We start from the raw sequence: 23129 nt of genomic DNA, 5'->3' as shown, positions 1-23129 counted from the left end.
ACACACACACACGACATACGCAATGCTTCTGTTATAAATTCATATAAAATCAGCCGTACATTGGATCTGCACCGTTCCACTTTTATTTTACACCATGAGGGAAGGACTATCAAAGGGGGGGAGACTGGACACAAGGCAGCCATAACCCCCAAAGCGTAGCAACATGTCCGCAACATCCACAGATTTCTCCGTTAACACCTGTCACCCACCCGGTCAATAACCCCAATTTCCCAAACCTTTTAACTGCCCTCTTCCCCAAAGAACGTAATAGTATTTACCCATCCCCCAGCTGAAAGGCTTTCCTGCCCTTCTCCCTTCAAAGTATCAGGATTCAACCCGCCATCCCGATGGATTTCTGTCTGGGGAATGCGCTGCCCTTGATCGCCTCCTGCCTCCTAAGGGATTATGGAGTCAGGGGGAGCCCTGGATCCCCTAATTGGAGAGGAGTCATTAGACATTGGAAGCAAGGAAACCGGAATTTTGGCGATTATTTGACGTTTCTTCAGCTTTCTATATTGGATAGTCGAGGAAACAGTCCGATTCACGGTATCCGCTTCTGGCTCCAATTGTATCGGCTGCTTTTCTGAGCCTCTTGGCTGTTGTGCATGGACGGGGCCTGTGTCCACGGTCCTTGTCCTGGGCTTAGTCAGAGGCTGGGGTGGGGAGCTGGGATTTGGGGGGAGTCGTTTAGCTGCCCCCCTCCATTCCTGGTTTGAAAAGCACCAAGACCTAAAACACGGAGGGATCTAAGCTCGCGGGGTGGGAGAGGGGAGGATGTTGCAATGCAAACCTTGTAGGCGGGACGGGACCCACTTTGGATCTCCGGGATCAGCCCCTCCCCCGCTCTCCTGATCCAGAAGGAAGAGGGGAGGGGGGAAACCTTCCTCTCCCCCCTCAATACTTTCCCTCCCCTCCCGGCACATCCTCCTCTCACCCCGCCCCCACAAGCCCAGATCCCGCCCCCAAACGTCTCACCCCTTCCTCCTCCTCCTCCAATCCGGCTCTTCTGTCCCAGGAATGGGGGGTGTGAGCCCCCTCCCACCCTGCCTTCTTCTCCAGGACGTGGAGCTTCCAATCCGGATTGCTGCTCTGCCCCGTAGATCTAGGGGGGGCGGCTTTCGATGCTGCAGGAAAGGAAAGGAGAATCGGGAGCGAGGACAAAGAGGTAAAGGGGTCGCGGGGGGGGAGGGGAGAAAAGGACCCAGAGACCCCTCCAGCTCCCCCAAGCGCCTTCCGTGGGGCCTGGATCCCGGCACGCGTGCTGCGAAGAGGCGGAGATGGGGCGCGCACCCACGAGGACTCCCTGGGGCGCGGAGAAGCGGGCCAGGAAAGGGTTAAGGGGTGCAGGAAGCGCCTGGATAGAGACCCCCCTGTCCCTCTCCGGCTCGTCTTGGGGGGGCAATAGGGACGGAGAGATGGGGGGCGCACGGCGAGGGGTGAGTCAAGCGGGGCTCTGGGTGCAGAGGAGACTCCAGGAGAGAGGAAGGGGGCCTAGGGTGGGGAGAGGAGAAGACGAGGAACCAAAGACCCCTCCAGCTCCCCCAAGCGCCTTCCGTGGGGCCTGGATCCCGGCACGCGTGCTGCGAAGGGGGCTTTCCTCGCAGGGCGGACCCCTCGCCCGGTTTCCCCTGGCTCCGCGCGTCCCATGAAAAGCTTAAGGGGCGCGAGAGACGCCTGGATAGAGACCCCCCTGTCCCTCCCTTGCTCCTGTTCTTGGGGGGGCCCTAGGATGGAGAGATGGGGGCGCAGGACGTGGGGTGAGTGGTGCCAAGGAAGCCTCTGGGTGCAGGGGAGACTCCGGGAGAAAGAGAGGGGGTCATGGAAGTGGGCGGAGAAGGGAGGGGGCGTCCCCTAGGCAGGGAAGCGCAGCATTGGCAGGGTGGGTGGGGAGATAGGAAGACCAGTCTTTGGGGAGACATCTCCATCATGACGCCCACGATGAATCTCCGGAGGGGCCGCCTTGGTTTCTCCCTCCCGCCAAGCAATCGACCCCCTCCTTCAAGGTGACCAGAGAGGGATCCCTGGAAAGTGGGGGTCCTGTTCCCCCCCACCCTTCCATCCTGCAATCTCCATCCTCTTCCCACCCCATAAGCCCCTGCCCTGTATAGACACAGCCATTCTGCCCAGTCCATTCCTTGGTCCCCTGGAGAGGAGAGGAAATCCTGAGAGGAAGAGGGGAGGGGGGAGGCCTTCTCGGAAGCGGCACTTGGTTTCCGCAATCCCACCCAGGAAGCAGCCAGAAACCTTTTCCTCTCTCTCAGGCTTCCATCTTTATTGTCTTTTCCGCTGAGGATGAGGATAATGTACACCTGTCATCAGAAACAGGGGTGCAGAGTCCATGGAATCGCTCTCAGGATCGATACAGAAGTTGCACCTAAAAAGCATTTCTGTTCCTCTTATTCTTTGTAGGCAATGTCAGAGTGACTGACAAGCTGAGATACAATCCATCATCATCCGATGACAGCGACTGCATGAATCTTCCCAGTCAAAGGACCCATTTTCATGATAGACAGTGCCTGGGGCTGGAGGCTCTACACACCGGGTGTGCCTGTGCAGGCCAAAGACTGCCAGTATTAGCACAGGTGAGTTTAGAAGGTTTTAATAACATCTTTGGGTGGCATGCATATTTGTGGTATGACAAGGTTAAAGCACACAAAGGTTTTAAAAACCATATTGTCAGAAAAGCACTATTAAATGTCTGGACTAGATATAAAGATTTGTTGGAAAACAAAACCCCAAGGTGGCTGTCGCCAATGGAAGCTAAGGCGGTTAAAAAGTTAAATATGGAGTCTAAATGGCCAAGATATTGGGAAATTCTGGAAAAGGAAGGGGACAGATTGAGATTGCAGAGTTTTGAGAAACTAAAAGGGAAAGTGAGAGATTGGTTGCACTATCATCAAATAAATGAAGTGTTTAAAATGGACAGTAAAATAGGCTTCCAGGTGGAAAAATCAAAATTGGAGACTGAACTGTTAGAATCCAGCACTAAAAATTTGTCAAAAATGTATAATTTGCTGCTGAAATGGAATACACAGGATGAAACGGTTAAATCAAGTATGATCAAATGGGCTCAGGACATTGGTCATAACATTATGTTTGCTGACTGGGAGAAGTTGTGGACCACCGGGATGAAATTTACGGCATGTAATGCCTTAAGAGAAAATATTATGAAGATGATCTATAGGTGGTACATAACCCCAGTCAAGCTTGCAAAGATTTACCATCTGCCTGACAATAAATGTTGGAAATGTAAGGAAAAGGAAGGCACATTTTTTCACCTCTGGTGGACGTGCCCGAAGATTAAGGCATTCTGGGAAATGATCTATAATGAACTGAAAAAGGTATTTAAATATACCTTCCCTAAGAAACCAGAGGCCTTTCTCTTGGGTATTGTTGGCCAAGGGGTGTTAAAGACGGATATAACTTTTTTAATGTATGCTACAACAGCAGCAAGAATACTCATTGCAAAGTACTGGAAGACACAAGAGCTACCCACTCTGGAAGAATGGCAGATGAAGGTGATTGACTACATGGGTCTGGCAGAAATGACGAGCAGAATCCGAAACCAGGGAAGAGAAGCAGCGGAAGAAGAATGGAAAAAATTTAAGGACTATTTAAAGAAATATTACAAAATTAATGAAAGTTAGAATGATGTTGGACTAGAAAATAAATGGTTACTATTAGTAATGGATAAGATAAGGAGAATAAGGAAGATTGAACTAAATTAAAATAAGGGAAGATTTGCTGAATAATTGATTAGAAATTGGAATACAGAAAAGGGAGGCATGAGGAAGTCGGAGAAGAAAGGTATAAGAAAATAAGATCTGAAATTGTACTTGTTTCTGTTTTTGTTTGTTTGTTTGTTGTGTTTATTGTATTGTATTGTTATGTTTTTGTGGTTATAAAAAATTCTTTAATAAAAATTATATAAAAAAAAATATTAGCACAGGTGAGGTGTGTGACATCCCCAAATTTATAGACTGTATGTGAATGAGTGTTCCTGGGTGGGATTATCGTTTATGGCAACCCTGTGATTTTCTCCACCCATAACATTTCGTAAGCTAATATTGCAGTACGAATTCCAAAATAACTACAAAAAATCACAAGATGATAATAATAGTACAGTGGTACCTCAGGTTAAGAACTGAATTCGTTCTGCAGCTCCGTTCTTAATCTGAAACTGTTCTTAACCTGAAGCACCACTTTAGCTAATGGGGCCTCCTGCTGCTGCCGCACCACCAGTGAAGTGAAGGCCCAAGACAGGTGTTGATCATCATGTGATCTGCGCACAGGTGGGCTGAAGCGAGCTACTGCCATTCCTGTGGAGCCTCCTTTTATTGACACAAATACATTTTTGGGCTGTGACCTTTACACATCTTCCGTCCCAAAATCGTGGGGTGGTACAAAGTTATTTTGGCACCTGTTCCACAGCGTCATTTCCCCCTTGCTCAATGTATGACGAATGGAGACAAACGTCTCATGGAAAAGGGTTACAGACAGGACACCACAAACTGCTGAGATCACGAAAGGTCAGGCAGAGGTGGAACGATGTACAGACAGCTGTGGCTTGTCTGGCGGGGGAGTTGCCCTGCACCCCAAGGTCACGCGTGCAGGCCGACCGTGGCTGCCTGCTGGTGGGGAAGTCTGCTCCCTCCAGACCCCACTCCCCACTCCACGATATCCCTACACACCAGAGCAGGATTTCTGTTCTCATCCTGAAGCAAAGTACTTAACAAAAGGTACTATTTCTGGGTTAACAGAGTCTGTAACCTGAAGCGCCTGTAACCCGAGGTACCACTCTAGACGTTATACTATTAGTATCTTCCCCCCAACCACTCTGGGCAGCTTACAGTACATATAGGTAAAGGTAAAGGGACCCCTGACCGGAAGGTCCAGTTGCGGCCAACTCTGGGGTTGCGGCACTCATCTCGCTTTATTGGCCGAGGAAGCCGGTGTACAGCTTCTGGGTCGTGTGGCCAGCATGACTAAGCTGCTTCTGGCGAACCAGAGCAGCGCACGGAAACGCCGTTTACCTTCCTGCCGGAGTGGTACCTATTTATCTACTTGCTCTTTGATGTGCTTTCGAACTGCTAGGTTGGCAGGAGCAGGGACCGAGCAATGGGAGCTCATCCTGTTGCGGGGATTCGAACCGCCGACCTTCTGATCAGCAAGTCCTAAGCTCTGGGGTTTAACCCACAACGCCACCCGCGTCCCTACAGTACATATACAAGACATTAAAACATCCAAAAATAAAAAACCTGCTGATACAGCTGTCTTCTAAATGTCAGATAGTTGCCTGTTTCCTTGCCCTCTGAAGGGAGGGCATTCCATGGGGCAGGAGGCCCTCTGCCTGGTTCCCTGGAACTTTACTTCTAACAGCAAGGGAAGCAGCAGAAGACCCTCGGAGGCGGACCTCCCTGTCCGGACTGAATGATGGGGGTGAAGATGCTCCTTCAGGTCCACAGGGCCGAGGCTGAGGAGGGCTTTAGGTTGCAGGTCTTGCTCCTCCATAATGATCGATGTATAGTTAGCAGAGTAGGAGAAAACACTCAGAGGCAGCAAAAAAATAATTCAGCTGAGAAATTTATTACCGAAGACAGATAAGCATAACAGGATCCCAAAAATAGCAGAAACTTAATTTACTGTAAAACCCTGACTTAGCATACCAAAACAGCACTCAAGTAAGAAACAGACAGACAGAGTAGAGTAATATCAGAATAGGAAGTGGGAGCAGGCGCATTTCAATACTGCAATTTATATATAATTCAATGTCAGAGTAACCCTGGGACTAGATAACAAGCCTCCAGGTGGACGTGCCCCACCTGCCCTTCACGTTCCTCTTCCGCACGGGCAGAATCTGCCTTCTGGACTGTGGGATTCACGGTTGTTCTCCTCCTCTCCATCCACCAGGGCTTGACTTCAGGTGCAGCAGAATTCCCCAGCCCCCCAAGGATTTGAGACCCATCAGCTGTCCTCACCTGGTTTAACCGGCTGGTTGAAGCCGTTGCTTGAACCCCTGTTGCATGCTGACAGCTTCTGGAGGCCACAGGTGAGAGCTGAGTGCAGGGTGGGCACCAAGGGTGGAAAAATGACCCCAGAAGGTGTAGGACATGTCCCCCACCAAAGGAACTACAGCTCCCCAACACCCATGACATCTAGATTCAGGTAGGTAGCCGTGTTGGTCTGACACAGTTGAAATAAAAAATTAAAAAATAGTCCAGTAGCACCTTAGAGACCAACTAAGATTGTCCTGAGTATAAGCTTTTGTGTGCATGCACACTTCTTCAGATACAGCGAAACTGATGTCACCAAACCCATGTATATCGTGGGAGGGTGGGGTGGGGTTTTTCTCAGAAGGGTACTCCTACTTCCATCTCCTACTACCCTTCACTACATGAGGAAGTGTGCATGCACACAAAAGCTTATACCTAGAACAAACTTAGTTGGTCCCTAAGGTGCTACTGGACTATTTTTGTTACTTTTTTACTTCTACTGTGTCAGACCAATGTGGCTACCTACCATTAAGTACAGTTATCTCCTTGCCTTGAATATCCTGCTTTTCGGTTCCAGATTAGGATAGTCCTGTGTCAGAAGACAAGCACAGGATCAGGCAGCACATCATCATAATAAAGAACCATTGGGGTGGGTGTTTCCGCCTGGGATTCCCATGTGCCTTCTGCTTTCCTTCTGCTTCTCCTGCTCTCTCCATGCAATGTGAGGCATGTAGACAGAGGTCCATCTCCAAGAACAGGAGCAACCCTGAACACCCATTCAGCTGACCCCAAGCACCAAGCCTTGTCACTAGTTCTCTGACTGACCCAGACCACAGTCCCTGGAAAAGATGTAGACCTGGGTCTCACATAATGGTCCACATGGACCTCCTGAGGTCAGTGGGACTGTGCAGGTGATTCATGAAGATCTAGAGGTGGAAACGGGGGCAACCACTTGATTTGAAAGGCAGTCTCAGAGGACAACAGTATTCCAAGATCATGCTGTGTTATTAAAGATGATTGAGGATTATGAAAGGTTGCTGATGCATTACTATCATTTGACATCATACCATTTTCATTTCCTAAAAATTGGGAACATGGGGAGGACATGGGAGAATGTAGGAGATGTTGAAATAAGAGAAGGTATAATGGCAGTTGATGTGCCCTTTTTTCTCTGTGTTCTCTTTCCTGAAACCCAAACAGGATTTGCTTTCTGCCCACTCTGAATAAGGTGATGGAGAAGACAGAATTGCAGGGGACAGGGCACCGTTCGTTTCATTAGGAATAGCCATTAAAATGTGTGAAATGTGGAATATGCTTCACTGAATGAGCACACATAGTTCACATCAACGAACACAAAAAGGAAAAAAACGGATTTAAAGGTATGAAGTGTGGAAACAGCTTCTGTTTCAATGGAAAACTTAGAACACACCAGCGGACTCACAGAGAGAGAAAATGTTTTAAGTGCAGGGCCTGTGGGAAGAACTTCAGTCAGAGTGAAACCCTTAAATTGCACAAACGGACTCACACAGGGGAGAAACCTTTTAAACGTATGGAGTGTGGAAAGAACTTTAATAATAGTGGAAGCCTTAGAAGACATCAACGGACTCACACAGGGGAGAAACCATTTAAATGTATTGAGTGTGGAAAGAGCTTCAGTCAGAGTGGAGACCTTAGAAATCATCAACGGACTCACACAGGAGAGAAACCATATAAATGTATGGAGTGTGGAAAGAGATTTAGTGATAATGGAAAACATAGAAGACATCAACGGACACACACAGGGGAGAAACCATATAAATGCATTGATTGTGGAAAGAGCTTTAATGATAGTGGAAGCCTTAGACAACATCAACAGACTCACACAGGGTAGAATCCATTTAAGTGCATGGAGTGGGGAAAGGACTTCAGTTATAGTGGGAACCTGAGAATACATCAACGGACTCACACAGGGGATAAACCATATAAATGCATTGATTGTGGAAAGAGCTTCAGTCGGAGTGGAAACCTTAGACAACATCAACGGACTCACACAGGAGAGAAACCATTTAAATGCATGGAGTGTGAAAAGAGCTTTAGTGATAGTGGAAGCCTTAGACAACATCAACGGACTCACACAGGGGATAAACCATTTAAATGCATGGATTGTGGAAAGAGCTTCAGTCGGAGTGGAAACCTTAGACAACATTGACGGACTCACACAGGGGAGAAACCATTTCAATGTATGGAGTGTGGAAAGAGCTTCAATCAGAGTGGAGACTTTAGAAATCATCAACGGAATCACACAGGAGAGAAACCATTTAAATGCAATGATTGTGGAAAGTGCTTTAGTAATAGTGGATGCCTTAGGAAACATCAACGGACTCACACAAGGGAGAAACCATATAAATGCATGGAGTGTGGAAATGTCTTCAGTCAGAGTGGAGACCTTAGAAATCATCAACGGACTCACATCGATAAGAAACAATTTAAATGCATTGATTGTGGAAAGAGCTTTAGTGATAATGGAAAACTTAGAACACACCAACGGACTCACACGGGAGAGACTGCTACCAGTGAGCAGTCAGGGCTGATTTCCTTCAGAATGGAGAGGTTTGATCTTCTTGCAGTCCACTGGACTCTCAAGAGTCTCCTCCAGCACCAGAATTCAAAAGCATCAATTCTTCGGCCATCAGCCTTCTTTATGGTCCAGCTCTCACTTCCATACATTACTACTGGGGAAAAACTGAGAATTAAACACCAGTTATTAACAGATAAAAATGAGATAGGAGGTTTTTCATTGCCAGATTTGGAATTTTACCATGTGGTGGCAGGATTGGTTTGGATAAAAGACTGGATTACACTAAAAGATACAGACCTATTAGACTTGGAAGGCCACGAGAATCAGTCTGGATGGCACGCTTCTTTAATATACGGAAAAGTGAAGGTCCACAGGGGATTTTTGAGCCATGTGATAAGAAAATCATGATATAAAATCTGGAATAAATATAAAGGAATACTTGAGCCAAAAATACCCTTGTGGACATCACCAAGAGAAGCCAGGGCAGTAAGAAAAAGAAATATGAAAGCAGATTGGCCTACGCTAGGATTAATCCTAGAAATAGATAAAGACAAGCCTACATTGAAAAAATAGGATTAAATTAAAAATCCCCTAACGGATTGGCTACAATATTTTCAGTTGCACCAAAGATTGGCCATGGATTTAAAGCAAGGAATTGCAAAAGAAACATCTAAATTTGAAAGAGAATTAATTTTTATGAAAGGAAAAAATATTTCAAAAATCTATGATTACCTTTTGGAATGGGAAAGAAGAACCAGTCAAGGCAGTTATGGTGAAACGGGCACAGGATTTTGGATACAACACATATATGGATCAGTGGGAGAGATTGTGGAAGGTAGATATTAAATTCACAGCATGCTATAACCTTAGGGAGAACATCATGAAGATGTTCTATAGATGGCATCGTACCCCCTTGAAACTAGCGAAAATGTATAACGGAGGGTCACTGACTTGCTGGATATGTAAAATAGATGTGGGGTCATACATGTGGTGGACTTGTGCAATCTTTAGGGAATTCTGGGATAATATCTATAATGAATTCAAGAAATTATTCAGACTCACTTAAACAACAACAACAACCAGAGATCTTTCTTTTAGGCATTTTGCCATTAGAAATTAAAAAAGAAATAAGACCACTGTTCATGTATGTCACCACAGAAGCAAGAATACTTGTGGCGAGGAAGTGGAAAACAATACTGACAATTACAGATTGGCAGATACTCATGTTAGAATATTTACAACAAGCAAAACTGATGGGAAGAGTTAGAGGAGTACTGAACCAGAAAATATTTGGAGAATGGAGAATATTTAAGGATTCTATAAGATCATATTGTACCAACCACACCATATTAGCAGAACTTGAGTGATACTTGTAAACACAACAAAAACTGTTTGTGGAGTAGACGGGAACAATATTAAAGAATATAAAACTGTGCGAAAAAAACGACAGTATAAACAGTACAATGAGAATGATTGGAAGACTCGTTTTGTCAGAAGTCTTTTTTATTTAATTAGGAAGATTAATTTTTTTCATGCACATAAATCTGCTTCTTCTTTCTTTTTCTGTATTTTCTTCTTTCCTTTTTCTTTAGTTTTCTTCTGGGAGTTCTCAGTCCACATACTGCTTGAGCCTGCCTTGTAGCATTTTAAGCATAACCTTGCTAGTGTGTGAAATGAGCGCAATTGTGCGGTAATTGGCGCATTCTTTGGCACTGCCCTTCTTTGGGATTGGGAACCCCCCCCCAATCATTCAGTTTGTACAAACACGACACACTCACACTCACACACGACACATGCAATGCTTCTCTTATAAAATCATATAAAATCAGCCGTACATCGGATCTGCACCGTTCGACTTTTATTTTGCACCATGAGGGAAGGACTATCAAAGGGGGGAGACTTGACACAAGGCAGCCAACATGTCCACAGTGAGCCCTACCCAGTTGGCATGCCAACCTTGATGGTCCTAGACAGAAGAGCATCACACTCACAAAGGAACCGGATATGGAAGTGCATTCAGTACGGACTGAAACACAGGACAGTGACCAGCCCTTCCCTCCGGGGGCAGGAAACAGTGAACTCCTCTTTGTCCTCAGGAATGTAATCATGGGGAGGGGAAAGGAGGAACCGGACAGGTGAGAAGACCCTCAGGTTACCACCACAACTCCTCCTCCTTCAGAGAAGTCACACTTCTCTGCGTTCTCTCAGCCCCACTCACCTCACAGAGTGTTTGTTGGGGGGGAGGAAGGGAAAGGAGAATGTTAGCCACTTTGAGACTCCTTTGGGTAGTGATAAAGCGGGATACCAAATCTAAACTCTTCTTCTCCTTCTCCCTGAACCCCTCCTCTGTGTGATGTGTCAGTGATGTAGTCATGATGTAGTATTGGGGGTGTTGCATGGGGGATTAGCAGCTAATAAAAGTTGGGGTCTTCTTTTGTTGGGGGCTTCCATCTTGTTCCACCTGGGGGCAGGTGGGAGTCCTGTGGCAACAGTCTTCAATCAAGACCAAGCCTACTGGCTGCTCTTTTGCTCTGCTCTTCCTGGCTGGTCTCCTTGTTTCTTGTCCAAGGGAGCCCTCAGATTATGGAATCCGCTTCTGGCTACAATTGTATCGGCTGCTTTTCTGAGCCTCTTGGCTGTTGTGCATGGACAACGGTCCTTGTCCTGGCCTGAGTCAGAGGCTGGGGTGGGGAGCTGGGATTTGGGGGGAGTCGTTTAGCTGCCCCCCCATTCCTGGTTTGAACAGCACCAAGACCTAAAACACGGAGGGATGTAAGCTCGTGGGGTGGGGGAGGATGTTGCACTTGTGGGGGGGACCTCTCTTTGCAGCTGGATCTTCGGGATCAGCCCCTCCCCCGCTCCCCTGACCCCAGAAAGAAGACGGGAGGGGGGAAATCTTCCTCTCCCCCCCTCAATTCTTTCCCTCCCCTCCCGGCACATCCTCCTCTCACCTCGCCCCCACCACCCCAAATCCCGCCTCCAATACACGGCTCCTCCTCCTCCTCCAATCCGGCTTCTGCTCCGAGAATGTGGGGGGGGTGAGCCCCCTCCCAACCTGCCTGCTTCTCCCGGAAGTGGAGCTTCCACTCCGGATTGCTGCTCTGCCCCGTAGCTCTGGGGGGGGCGCGCTTTCGGAAAGGGGAGGGAGGAGGCAGGGGACCCCCCCCCGTGGATGTTGCAGGAAAGGAGAATTGGGAGCGAGGAGAGAGAGGTAAAGGGGTCGCGGGGGGGGGAGAGGGGAGAAAAGGACCCAGAGACCCCCTCCAGCTCCCCCAAGCGCCTTCCGTGGGGCTGGATCCTGCACGCGTGCTGCGAAGGGGCGGAGATGGGGCGCCCACCCACGAGGACTCCCTGGGGCGCGGAGAGGAGCGGGCCAGGAAAGGGTTAAGGGGTGCGGGAGGCGCCTGGATAGAGACCCCCCTGTCCCTCCCCGGCTCGTCTTGGGGGGCGATAGGGACGGAGAGATGGGGGGCGCATGGCGAGGGGTGAGCCAAGGGGGCCTCTGGGTGCAGAGGAGACCCCGGGAGAGAGGGAGGGGGTCGGGGAAGTAGGGGGAGCATTCCCGGGGCAGAGAAGGGCAGCACTGGGGGGGGGGCGTCTCCATCGTGGCTTCTTCGGGGAATCTCTGGAGGGGCCGCCTTGGCTTCTCCCTCCCACCCAGGAATCGACCCCCTCTTCAAGGCGACCAGAGAGGGATCACTGGAAAGTGGGGGGTCGTGTCCCCCCACCCTTCCTTCCTGCAAGCTCCATCCTCTTCCCACCCCATAATCCCCTGCCCTGTCCAGACAGCGATTCTGCCCAGTCCAGCCATTGGTCCCCTGGAGAGGAGAGGAAATCCCGAGAGGAAGAGGGGAGGGGAGAGGCCTTCTCAGAAGCGGCTCTTGGTTTCCGCAATCCCACCCAGGAAGCAGCCAGAATCCTTTTCCTCTCTCTCAGGCTTCCATCTTTATTGTCTTTTCCGCTGAGGGTGAGGATAATGTACACCTCTCATCAGAAACAGGGGTGCGGAGTCCATGGAATGGCTCTCAGGATTCATATAGAAGTTGCACCTCCAAAGCATTTCTGTTCCTCTTACTCTTTGTAGGCAATGTCAGAGTGACTGACAAGCTGAGATACAACCCATCATCATCCGATGACAGCGACTGCATGAATCTTCCCAGTCAAAGGACCCATTTTCATGATAGACAGTGCCTGGGGCTGGAGGCTCTACACACCGGGTGTGCCTGTACAGGCCAAAGACTGCCAGTATTAGCACAGGTGAGGTGTGTGACCCCCCCCCTCCAAATTGACAGACTGTATATAAATGAGAAGTCATGGGTGGGATTATATTTTACAGCAACCCTGTGATTTTCTCCACCCATAACATTTCGAGAGCTGATATTGCAGTACGAATTCCAAATTAACTACAAAAAATCACAAGATAAAAATAACAGTACAGTGGTACCTCGGGTTAAGAACTGAATTTGTTCTGCAGGTCCGTTCTTAACCTGAAACTGTTCTTAACCTGAAGCACCACTTTAGCTAATGGGGCCTCCTGCTGCCGCCGTGCAATTTATGTTCTCATCCTGAAGCAAAGTTCTTAACAAAAGGTGCTATTTCTGGGTTAGCAGAGACTGTAACCTGAAGCGTCTGTAACACGAGGTACCACTGTAAAAGTTATAGTATTCATCTTTTCCCCCAGCCACTCTGGGCAGCTTACAGTACATATAGGTAAAGGTATAGGGACCCCTGACCCTTAGGTCCAGTCGTGGCCGACTTTGGGGTTACGGCGCTCATCTTGCTTTATTGGACGAGGGAGCCGGTGTGCAGCTTCCGGGTCATGTGGCCAGCATGACTAAGCCACTTCTGGTGAGCCAGATCAGGGAACGGAAATGCTGTTTACCTTCCCAACAGTACAGTACAGTACATATACAAGACAGTAAAACATCCAACATTAAAAACCTCCTGATACAGCTGTCTTCTAAATGTCAGATGGTTGCCTGTTTCCTTGCCCTCTGAAGGGAGGGCATTCCATGGGGCAGGAGGCCCTCTGCCTGGTTCCCTGGAACTTCACTTCTAACAGCAAGGGAACCAGCAGAAGACCCTCGGAGGCGGACCTCCCCTTTTTTTTTTTAATGATATTTATTGGAAAAAAGGTTTTTGTTTTTTAAAAAAATTAAAAATAAAAAAAATTCCACACACACAAAGAAAAAACAAGACAGAAAAATAAAAATAAAAAATAAAACCATCATTCTCAGATTCCCCACTTTCAATACCTTCTTTCTTTGACCTCCTCCTCCTCCCTTTTCTTGTATCCTGATTAATAATAATCACAGCAAATCCTTTCCTTAATTCATAATATTCTGTCATTACATTACCTTAATTCTATTTTCATCTTATCATATAGAAACCTTAAAGTTTAAAGCTTAAATCTTATTTTTACCAACTTCTCCTAACCATAACATTCTTACCTAATTCTTTAGACATTTTTACAAGAGCCAAGTAATTTCATTTCAACATTTTTCTAACATTCATTAATTTTATAGAACAATCTTAATTATATATATAAAAAAGAGAGAAACAATCCAATCTTCATCCAGCGTCCCTTCCTCCTGGTCCCGGGCTTTGTCAGTCCTTTTTAACCTATTAATCTAGCACATTAACCTGGTAACCTTATATCCGAGGCCCTCAAGTCTCTTCCATGTCCCTTCCGCAGCTCTTCTTCATATTTTCCTTTCATTCTCGGGAACTCCAGCTTGGTAATGTTTTGGACCCTTATCAACAATTCAGCCCCTTTTCCATAGACCAGACTGGACTCCATATGGTAATTAAAAACATGTTCCAGATTCCCTCCAAAATTGAGAGCCCCCACAGCTCCAGACATCAGACGGCCCATTGCCAGACTCGAAAAGTCCAAATCTCCATGTAAAGGGGGGGGTCTATCCAGCCCCCCATTTCCAAACCTAACCAAACTTTATCTTTCCAAGTCTGGTTTTTTCCAAGTTCATTTGTCAACTCCAAAAATTTATGTTCCTGCTGGGCCGCTGCTCCCTCCGTCTCTGGCGCCCAAGATTCAGCAACATCCTCTTCTTTCAGTTGTTCTGTCATGGCACACTCCTGTTTTAGTTCCTGGGTGGGCTCCATATAATTTCCCACTACCTGTTCAAGGGTTCTGGCCGCATTAGTCATTAAATCCGTCTTCTGGCTTAACTGATCCAATAGGGCATTTATTTTACAGAAAGCACCCAACAGTGCTTCTGAAGACATTGTCCTGCAAGGTCACAAATCCTTTCCCACGGTTGTAATCTAAGACAGCTGCAAGCTCCCAGGAATTAGTTACAATTTCACAGTCCCCCTCTAGGGGGGAAAGCTTCTAGTTGTTCTTTCTTTTAATAACAATGGCAACAAAGTTTCTTTTTTGTGATATTTTGTCCATATTTGTTCTTTTAAAATGCGAAAGGAAACAATGGAGTCACTATGTTTCTCTTCTCTTAACTGTCTGTCAGAGACATTTGTTTCTGGTCAATGAGCTTCAAACGTCAATTCTGAGACCCCGCTCCAGGATCAGGACGGTGAAAAATTACTTTGCTTTAAACTCACTTCTGCAGGTTTAAACAGCCCAAAAAAGATCCCCCTTCTTCTCCTGCTGCCGAAGGGGGGTTCAGCGATTTTAAATGATGAAAGCCAGTCCTTTAAAAGTGATTTTCAAAGCTCTAGTTTACGTTGTCTTTGCTTTGTTCTGGCTACAAGGAAACGGAAGGCTGACTTCCTGTTTAGACCTTCCTGTTTCAGAACCAAATTAGGGTAAATTTTAAGTCCAAATTCCTTTCTATTTCGCCAGTTCTTAATTCAAGTCCAATTATTCAGTGTTTCAGTACTCACGGGTGGTTATTTTAGATGCCAAATTGTCCCAGGAAAAAGGCAGCGCTCTCCGGTAACGGCTATACGGCTTCGCTCTGCAGAAAAAGCAATTGACTCACAGCACCGCGCCACTTCCCCCTCGTCGCTTCGGAGCCCGTTAGTGGCTTCCTTTGCGGGTTGGGGGGGCGCTAAGGATGCCCGCCGAGTCCCACAGTCACAGGCTTCATCCGCCTGTGATTTCCAGAAGGGTCCCCGCTTCGCCGTAGCGGAAAAGACCCGTTTCATGCGGAGCTGGTCCCTCCAATTCAGAGGGAGTCCGCCATTACCGATGGCGCCACCCCGGAAGTCTGGAGGCGGACCTCCCTGTCCGGACTGAGTGATGGGGGTGAAGATGCTCCTTCAGGTCCACAGGGCCAAGGCAGGGGCCAAAACAGCACTCAAGTAATAAACAGACAAGCAGAATAGAATAATATCAGAATATGAAGTGGGAGCAGGCGCATTTCAATACTGTAATTTATATACAATTCAATGTCAGAGTAACCCTGGGACTAGATAACAAGCCTCCAGGTGGACGTGCCCCATCTGCCCTTCACTTTCCTCTTCCGCACAGGCAGAATCTGCCTTCTGGACTTTGGGATTCACAGTTGTTCTCCTCCTCTCCATCCACCAGGGCTTGACTTCAGGTGCAGCAGAATTCCCCAGCCCCCCAAGGATTTGAGACCCATCAGCTTTCCTCACCTGGTTTAGCCGGCCGGTTGAAGCCATTGCTTGAACCCCTGTTGCATGCTGACAGCTTCTGGAAGCCACAGGTGAGAGCTGAGTGCAGCGTGGGCACCAAGGGTGGAAAAATGACCCCAGAAGGTGCAGGACATGTCCCCCACCAAAGGAACTACTGCTCCCCAACACCCCATGACATCTTGATTCAGGTAGGTAGCCATGTTGGTCTGACACAGTTGAAATAAAAAATTAAAAAATAGTCCAGTAGCACCTTAGAGACCAACTAAGATTGTCCTGAGTATAAGCTTTCGTGTGTATGCACACTTCTTCAGATACACTGACACAGATGTCACCAGACCCTTGTATATCGTGGGAGGGTGGGGTGGGGTTTTTCTCAGAAGGGTACTCCTACTACCATCTCCCACTACCCATCACTATGAAGAAGTGTGCAAGCACACGAAAGCTTATACCTAGAAGAAACTTAGTTGGTGTCTAAGGTGCTACTGGACTATTTTTTTACTTGTTTACTTCAACTGTGTCAGACTAATAATGTCCACCTACCATTAAGTACAGTTATCTCCTTGCCTTGAATATCCTGCTTTTCAGTGCCAGATTAGGATAGTCCTCTGTCAGAAGACAAGCACAGGATCAGGCAGCACATCATCATTATAAAGACCCATTGGGGTGGGTGTTTCCGCCTGAGATTCGCATGTGCCATCTGCTTTCCTTCTGCTTCTCCTGCTCTCTCCATGCAATGTGAGGCATGTAGACAGAGGTCCATCTCCAAGAACAAGAGCAACCCTGAACACCCATTCAGCTGACCCCAAGCACCAAGCCTTGTCACTAGTTCTCTGACTGACCCAGACCACAGTCCCTGGAAGAGATGAAGGCCTGGGTCTCCCAAAATAGTCCATATGGACCTCCTGAGGTCAGTGGGACTGTGCAGGTGATTCATGAAGATCTAGAGGTGGAAACGGGGGCAACCACTTGATTTGAAAGGCAGTCTCAGAGGACAACAGTATTCCAAGATCATGCTGTGTTATTAAAGATGATTGAGGATTATGAAAGGTTGCTGATGCATTACTATCATTAGACATCATACCATTTTCATTTCCTAAAAATTGGGAACATGGGAGAATGTGGGAGATGTTGAAATAAGAGAAGGTGCTAATGGCGGTTAATGTATCCATTTTTTGTGTCTGTTCTTTCTCCTGAAGCCCAAACAGGATTTGCTTTCTGTCCACTCTGAAAAAGGTGATGGAGAAGACAGAATTGCAGGGGACAGGGCACCTTTCGTTTCATTAGGAATAGCCATTAAAATGTGTGAAATGTGGAATATGCTTCACTGAATGAGCACACATAGTTCACATACACGAACACAAAAAGGAAAGAACTCACTTAAAGGTATGGAGTGTGGAAACAGCATCTGTTTCAATGCAAAACTTAGAACACACCAGCGGACTCACACAGGGGAAAAACTATATTTATGTATGGAGTGTGGAAAGAGCTTTAATGATAGTGGAAGCCTTAGAAGACATCAACATCAACGGACTCACACAGGGGAGAAACCATTTGAATGCATGGAGTGTGGAAAGAGCTTCAGTTTCAATGCAACCCTTAGAACACATCAACGGACTCACACAGGAGAGAAACCATTTCAATGTATGGATTGTGGAAAGAGCTTCAGTCAAAGTGGACACCTTAGACAACATCAACGGACTCACACAGGGGAGAAACCGTTTCAGTGTATGGAGTGTGAAAAGAGATTTAGTGATACTGGAAGCCTTAGAAGACATCAACAGACTCACACAGGGGTGAAACCATATAAATGCATTGATTGTGGAAAAAGCTTCAGTCAGAATGCAGACCTTAAAATACATCAACGAATTCACACAGGGGCGAAACCATTTAAATGCATGGAGTGTGGAAAGAGCTTCAGTCAGAGTGGAGACCTTAAATATCATCAACGGACTCACACAGGGGAGAAACCATATAAATGTATGGAGTGTGGAAAGAGCTTCAGTCGGAGTGCACACCTTAGAAATCATCAACGGATTCACACAGGGGAGAAACCATATGAATGTATGGAGTGTGGAAAGAGCTTCAGTCAGAGTGGAGTGCTTAGATATCATCAACGGACTCACACAGGGGAGAAACCATATGAATGTATGGAGTGTGGAAAGAGCTTTAATATAAGTGGAAACCTTAGAAGACATCAACGGACTCACACAGGGGAGAAACCATTTAAATGCATGGAGTGTGGAAAGAGCTTCAATCAGAGTGGAGACCTTAGATATCATCAACGGACTCACACAGGGGAGAAACCATATGAATGTATGGAGTGTGGAAAGAGCTTTAATGAAAGTGGAAGCCTTAGAAGACATCAACGGACTCACACAGGGGAGAAACCATTTAAATGCATGGAGTGTGGAAAGAGCTTCAGTCGGAGTGCACACCTTAGAAATCATCAACGGATTCACACAGGGGAGAAACCATATGAATGTATGGAGTGTGGAAAGAGCTTCAGTCAGAGTGGAGAGCTTAGATATCATCAACGGACTCACACAGGGGAGAAACCATATGAATGTATGGAGTGTGGAAAGAGCTTCAGTTATAGTGGAAACCTGAGAAGACATCAACGGACTCACACAGGGGAGAAAGCATTTAAATGCATGGAGTGTGGAAAGAGCTTCAGTCAGAGTGCACACCTTAGAAATCATCAACGGATTCACACAGGGGAGAAACCATATGAATGTATGGAGTGTGGAAAGAGCTTCAGTTATAGTGGAAACCTGAGAATACATCAACAGACTCACATCGGTAAGAAACTATTTAAATGTATCGAGTGTGGAAAGAGCTTCAGTCAGAGTGGAGCCCTTACAACACATCAACGGACTCACACAGAAGAGAAACCATATAAATGTATGGAGTTCAGAAAGACCTTTGGTGATAATGGAAAGCTTAGATCACATCAACGGACACACACAGGGGAGAAACCATTTCAGTGTATGGAGTACAGTAACTGCTTCACTCAGAGTGGAAATCTTAGAAAACATCAGCAGACACACAGGGGAGAAAGTATTTAAAGGTATGGACTGTGGAAGGAGCTTCAGTCAGAGTGGAACCCTTGATTTTTGTCAACAAACTAACACTAAAGACAAACCATATAAATATCAAGAAAGTAGATAGAGGTTCACTCTTAGTGGAAGTTCAGAATCAACAGACTTATGGACAGGAAGAACTTTAAGAGTTGAAATCCTTCAAACCATCAACAAACTCAGAGAGGAGAAGCAGTTTAAATGAAAAGATTGCAAAAAGTGCTTTATTTATAATAGAGTGATCAAGGAACATCCCAGGACTCTCACATGGGAGAACCCATTTAGATGTATGGAGTGTGGGACGTCTTCCTCTCAGAGTCCACTCTGAGCAATGAACTCAGTAGGAAATCATTCCTAAAAGCATGAGGTATATGTGAAGTTCTGGTGTTTATATGTAAAACTGTATAATAATGAAATAATGAAGGGAACATCTCACAATCATGAGTATAATTTTAGATGAAAGTACCTTTGGTTTTTGCACCAAACTCTGTCACCCCCCCACCGCATGATCTCCAAGCACTGCTTCTTCACCAGAACTTTATCGCTGCCTCCTGCCCTGCGCGTTCTGAAGAAAACTTGGAATACTGAAATTGAATGGGATATTTCCCCCCAAACCTAATTTCAAGAGAGAGAAGGAGGGGTGCAGGTACTAGGGAAGTCTCTTGGGGGCCCCACGTTCACTCATGAACCGCGGGACAATTTACTGCCATCAGCAAACTTTGCCCCCTCCCTGCTCCCTCCTAAGTCTAGATCATTTATGAACAAGTTGAAAAGCCGCAGGTCCCAATACTGATCTTGAGGGGACTCCGCTTTCTGCTTCTCTCCATTCAGAGAACTGTCCGTTTACTCTCTTGGTGTTTCAGAAGGAGGGCTGCCTCCAACTGGGGAGGCACATTTCTTCTAGGGGCACCTTTCCGGGTCCCCACGGTGCCCCCCAACCTGGCTCCACTCGGCCAGGGCAGCTGCATTTTGTTTCGCTGCAGGTGAGGCTGCCCCCTGCAATGTGGGGTCTTAAAGGAACTTCATGGGGGGGATCAGCGAGGAGGAGCTTCTGGATCCTGTGCAGCCCCCCCTGCCTGCTCCCTTCAGGTTTTCTGAGCCCCTCCCTTTTTCATTTCAAGGATTGGGGGTCCCGCACAGCCCTCAGGGCACCTAAGCATCGGGGGGAGCTATTTTGTTTGCTGAGGGCAGCAGTCACAATCCTGGCGCACTGCAGGATGTCTGGGTTTTAGGTATGGGGTGAAAAAAGGTGGGGGGGAGGTGGAAAAGAGGTGATAGGGGAAATATCCTGGGGTGTGGATTTTATTTTTAATCATTTTTATTGATTTTCCAAAAAAATCTTGAGTGTTCACTGGAAGGACAGATCCTGAAGCTGAGGCTCCAAGACTTTGGCCACCTCATGAGAAGAGAAGACTCCCTGGAAAAGACCCTGATGTTGGGAAAGATGGAGGGCACAAGGAGAAGGGGACCACAGAGGACGAGATGGTGGGACAGTGTTCTCGAAGACTTCTGGGTTTGTGCCTCCAGTAATGACGGAATTCCTCTGATCGGGATGTTACGGTAAAATCTGGGTGCGAGGCTGCTCTGCCACCCAGCTCGTCGGACTAAGTCCGCGGGTCCCTGCGGAAGAAAATGAGCTCAGCCGGAGACAGGAGCAAGCTGCAGAAGATCCACGTTTATTGCGCAACAGGTTCAAGGCGAGATTGAACCGCGAGAAAGGCGTGACATAAACTTTTGAAACTTCCCTCCATGCCCCAGAATACAGTGCAAAACACATCCCAGTTACATCATGAATACATTAAGAAGAGGTTGGGTTACACAGGATTAACATATGGAGGAGGGAGGGGGGAATATGCAGAGCTGGAGATATGCACAGATAAGCACTTCCTGATGAGAAGACAATGGTCCATGTACTGGCATTTCCTGGAGGAAAGGCTTGGCAGAGTGATTTGACAGGATTAGGGTCTTGACACCTTGCTTGAGGGATTATGGAGGACAGGGGAGGTGTGGTGGAGTCCTAGAGAAATTGAGCAAATTGGCACGTTGATTTTCTATGAATTTTATAGATTTTAGTCCCTTTTGACATTGACAATTGGAAATAAATTGATATATTGTAGCGAAGAAGAAGGTGAAGAAGACATGCCCCCCCTCCCTATCAGTCCCCCATTCGGAGATAGATTTGCATTAAAGTTCTGTAAGAACTTGCAAATCTTTTCTCCGCACCCTAAATCTCGGTGAAGGTAGGGGTGCCCTGTGAGTGGGAATAGGCTCTAATGGAAAAGGAGGTGGGTTGAGCAGGGCAGCAAAGGAGGGAGCAACACGGACCAATACAATGTACGTGTATGTTATATAGATATGCACTAAATAATAATTTGGTATCCACCGTACCAGATGTGTGGGTTTGTGCAAACCTGAAGGGGACTTGCAAGCCATGCTTCTTAAGGTCATTTGCAAGTATAGTAGTGCAGATAGCTGGATATAGGATATCACATAAAAGAACACCTGTTGTATTTTGTTCAATAGTGGTCTATGCTTTACATTTAGTAGGAAGGTCCACTACTGACTGAAAAAAAATGCAGTTTGGTTTTTTTAGCTCCACCGTTTTTGTGTTCTCAGGTGCGAAGGTAGCTCTTCTGTGGTCTCACACCGACATGGTGTCACAGTAGTGGCAATCCCTGGTGAATCCACTTAGGGCTTTCATATTAACCATGTTGCCTGGCACTCACCACAGCTGGCACAAGTTTGGACACGTCATGAGAGAAATGTCTTTGCCTTGGCCATTCTATGGGATTTTATTATTATAGGCTCTGGTCTTGCAGTCATGGGAAGTTGCTCACTTGCACTTTAAGGACCAAAAGCTAATTGCAGCCTGGATACACTTGCCCAATTCAAACAGAGTCCAATTTGAATTTATCTTGCCCCATGGTTCTCAACTTTTCAAAACCAATATGTTAAAACAAAACCATACTCAAAAAGGGCACTTGTCCAAATGAGTCAATTTAACTCTATAAGGGATTATTCCTGCTAAACCAAAGCATATACACCTTCCTGAGGCTTCTCCTTGGTAAAGTGAGTTTTAGCACATTTTAAAATGGGTAGGGAAGTTGGCAGAGTGCCAGGTGAAACAACGAAATGTGGTTATAAATTTATCTAATTCTAAACATTGGACTACATAATAGCCTGGTCTGTTAAAAAGCATAAAATGTATGAGAATCCTCCACTCAGATGTAAGGAATAAGACATTAAACAAAAAACAATTACACACAAAAATAGCCCCCCCCCCATTTCTGGAAATAACACACTGTCAGACACATTTCAACATTCCTACATAATAACACATAATACAAAACAAACTAATTAAGTATCAGTTGCATATCTTGAGACAATTGTGATATTTTTACGCATGTATCTTCTTAATGCCGGAGCACAGTCTTGAGGTTCAAAAGTGAGAAAATGTCCTTGCAATTCAACTCCACCCCCCTTTGTCAGGCCCACTCCCCCGGCAGTCTAAATCCTTTGAAAGAGATAGCTGTGGCCACTTTGAAAACTTTGGTGTCTGTTGTTGTTGCAGGTCTTGTGATGGCAAAGCTTTTCATTGGATCTGTAGTAACACATTTGTAGAAGTGATATTCTGTAAGGGGCAGGGTTTTGGGGACTTAAAAGACAGAGTTAGAAAAGTGAAGGGGCGAAAGGCAAAAGGATGTCCTTCAGTTTCCGTGGGAAGCTGCAAATAATAAAAATCTTAGCGGATTAAGCATTTTATTCATTTCAATATTATTATTACATTTCCATATAATTACTGCTATTATCTGCTAAGTTTGTTTGCTTTCCTTCACTTTGGTTTTTTTTCTTTCCCCTTCCATATTATTAAATAAAAAAAAAAAATTACTCCACATGTAGAGAAAGAGAACTGTAAAAAATACA

The 23129-nt window shown here is 46.4% G+C and overlaps 1 protein-coding gene across 1 annotated transcript; it reads left to right on the top strand.

Moving 5' to 3' along the window:
* Positions 1-17332: 17332 nt before the first annotated feature.
* LOC128421715 (oocyte zinc finger protein XlCOF6-like) lies at positions 17333-21583 on the top strand. Its single transcript, XM_053404849.1, has one exon. The coding sequence runs from the start codon at positions 17457-17459 to the stop codon at positions 19191-19193; it is 1737 nt and encodes a 578-aa protein (XP_053260824.1). The 5' UTR covers positions 17333-17456; the 3' UTR covers positions 19194-21583.
* The last annotated feature ends 1546 nt before the right edge of the window (positions 21584-23129 follow it).

This window comes from Podarcis raffonei, chromosome 10 (assembly GCF_027172205.1).
Source record: "Podarcis raffonei isolate rPodRaf1 chromosome 10, rPodRaf1.pri, whole genome shotgun sequence".
NCBI classification, from domain to species: Eukaryota; Metazoa; Chordata; class Lepidosauria; order Squamata; family Lacertidae; genus Podarcis; species Podarcis raffonei.
The sequence above is the reverse complement of the archived record's forward strand: the minus strand, read 5'-3'. Positions and strand labels throughout refer to the sequence as shown.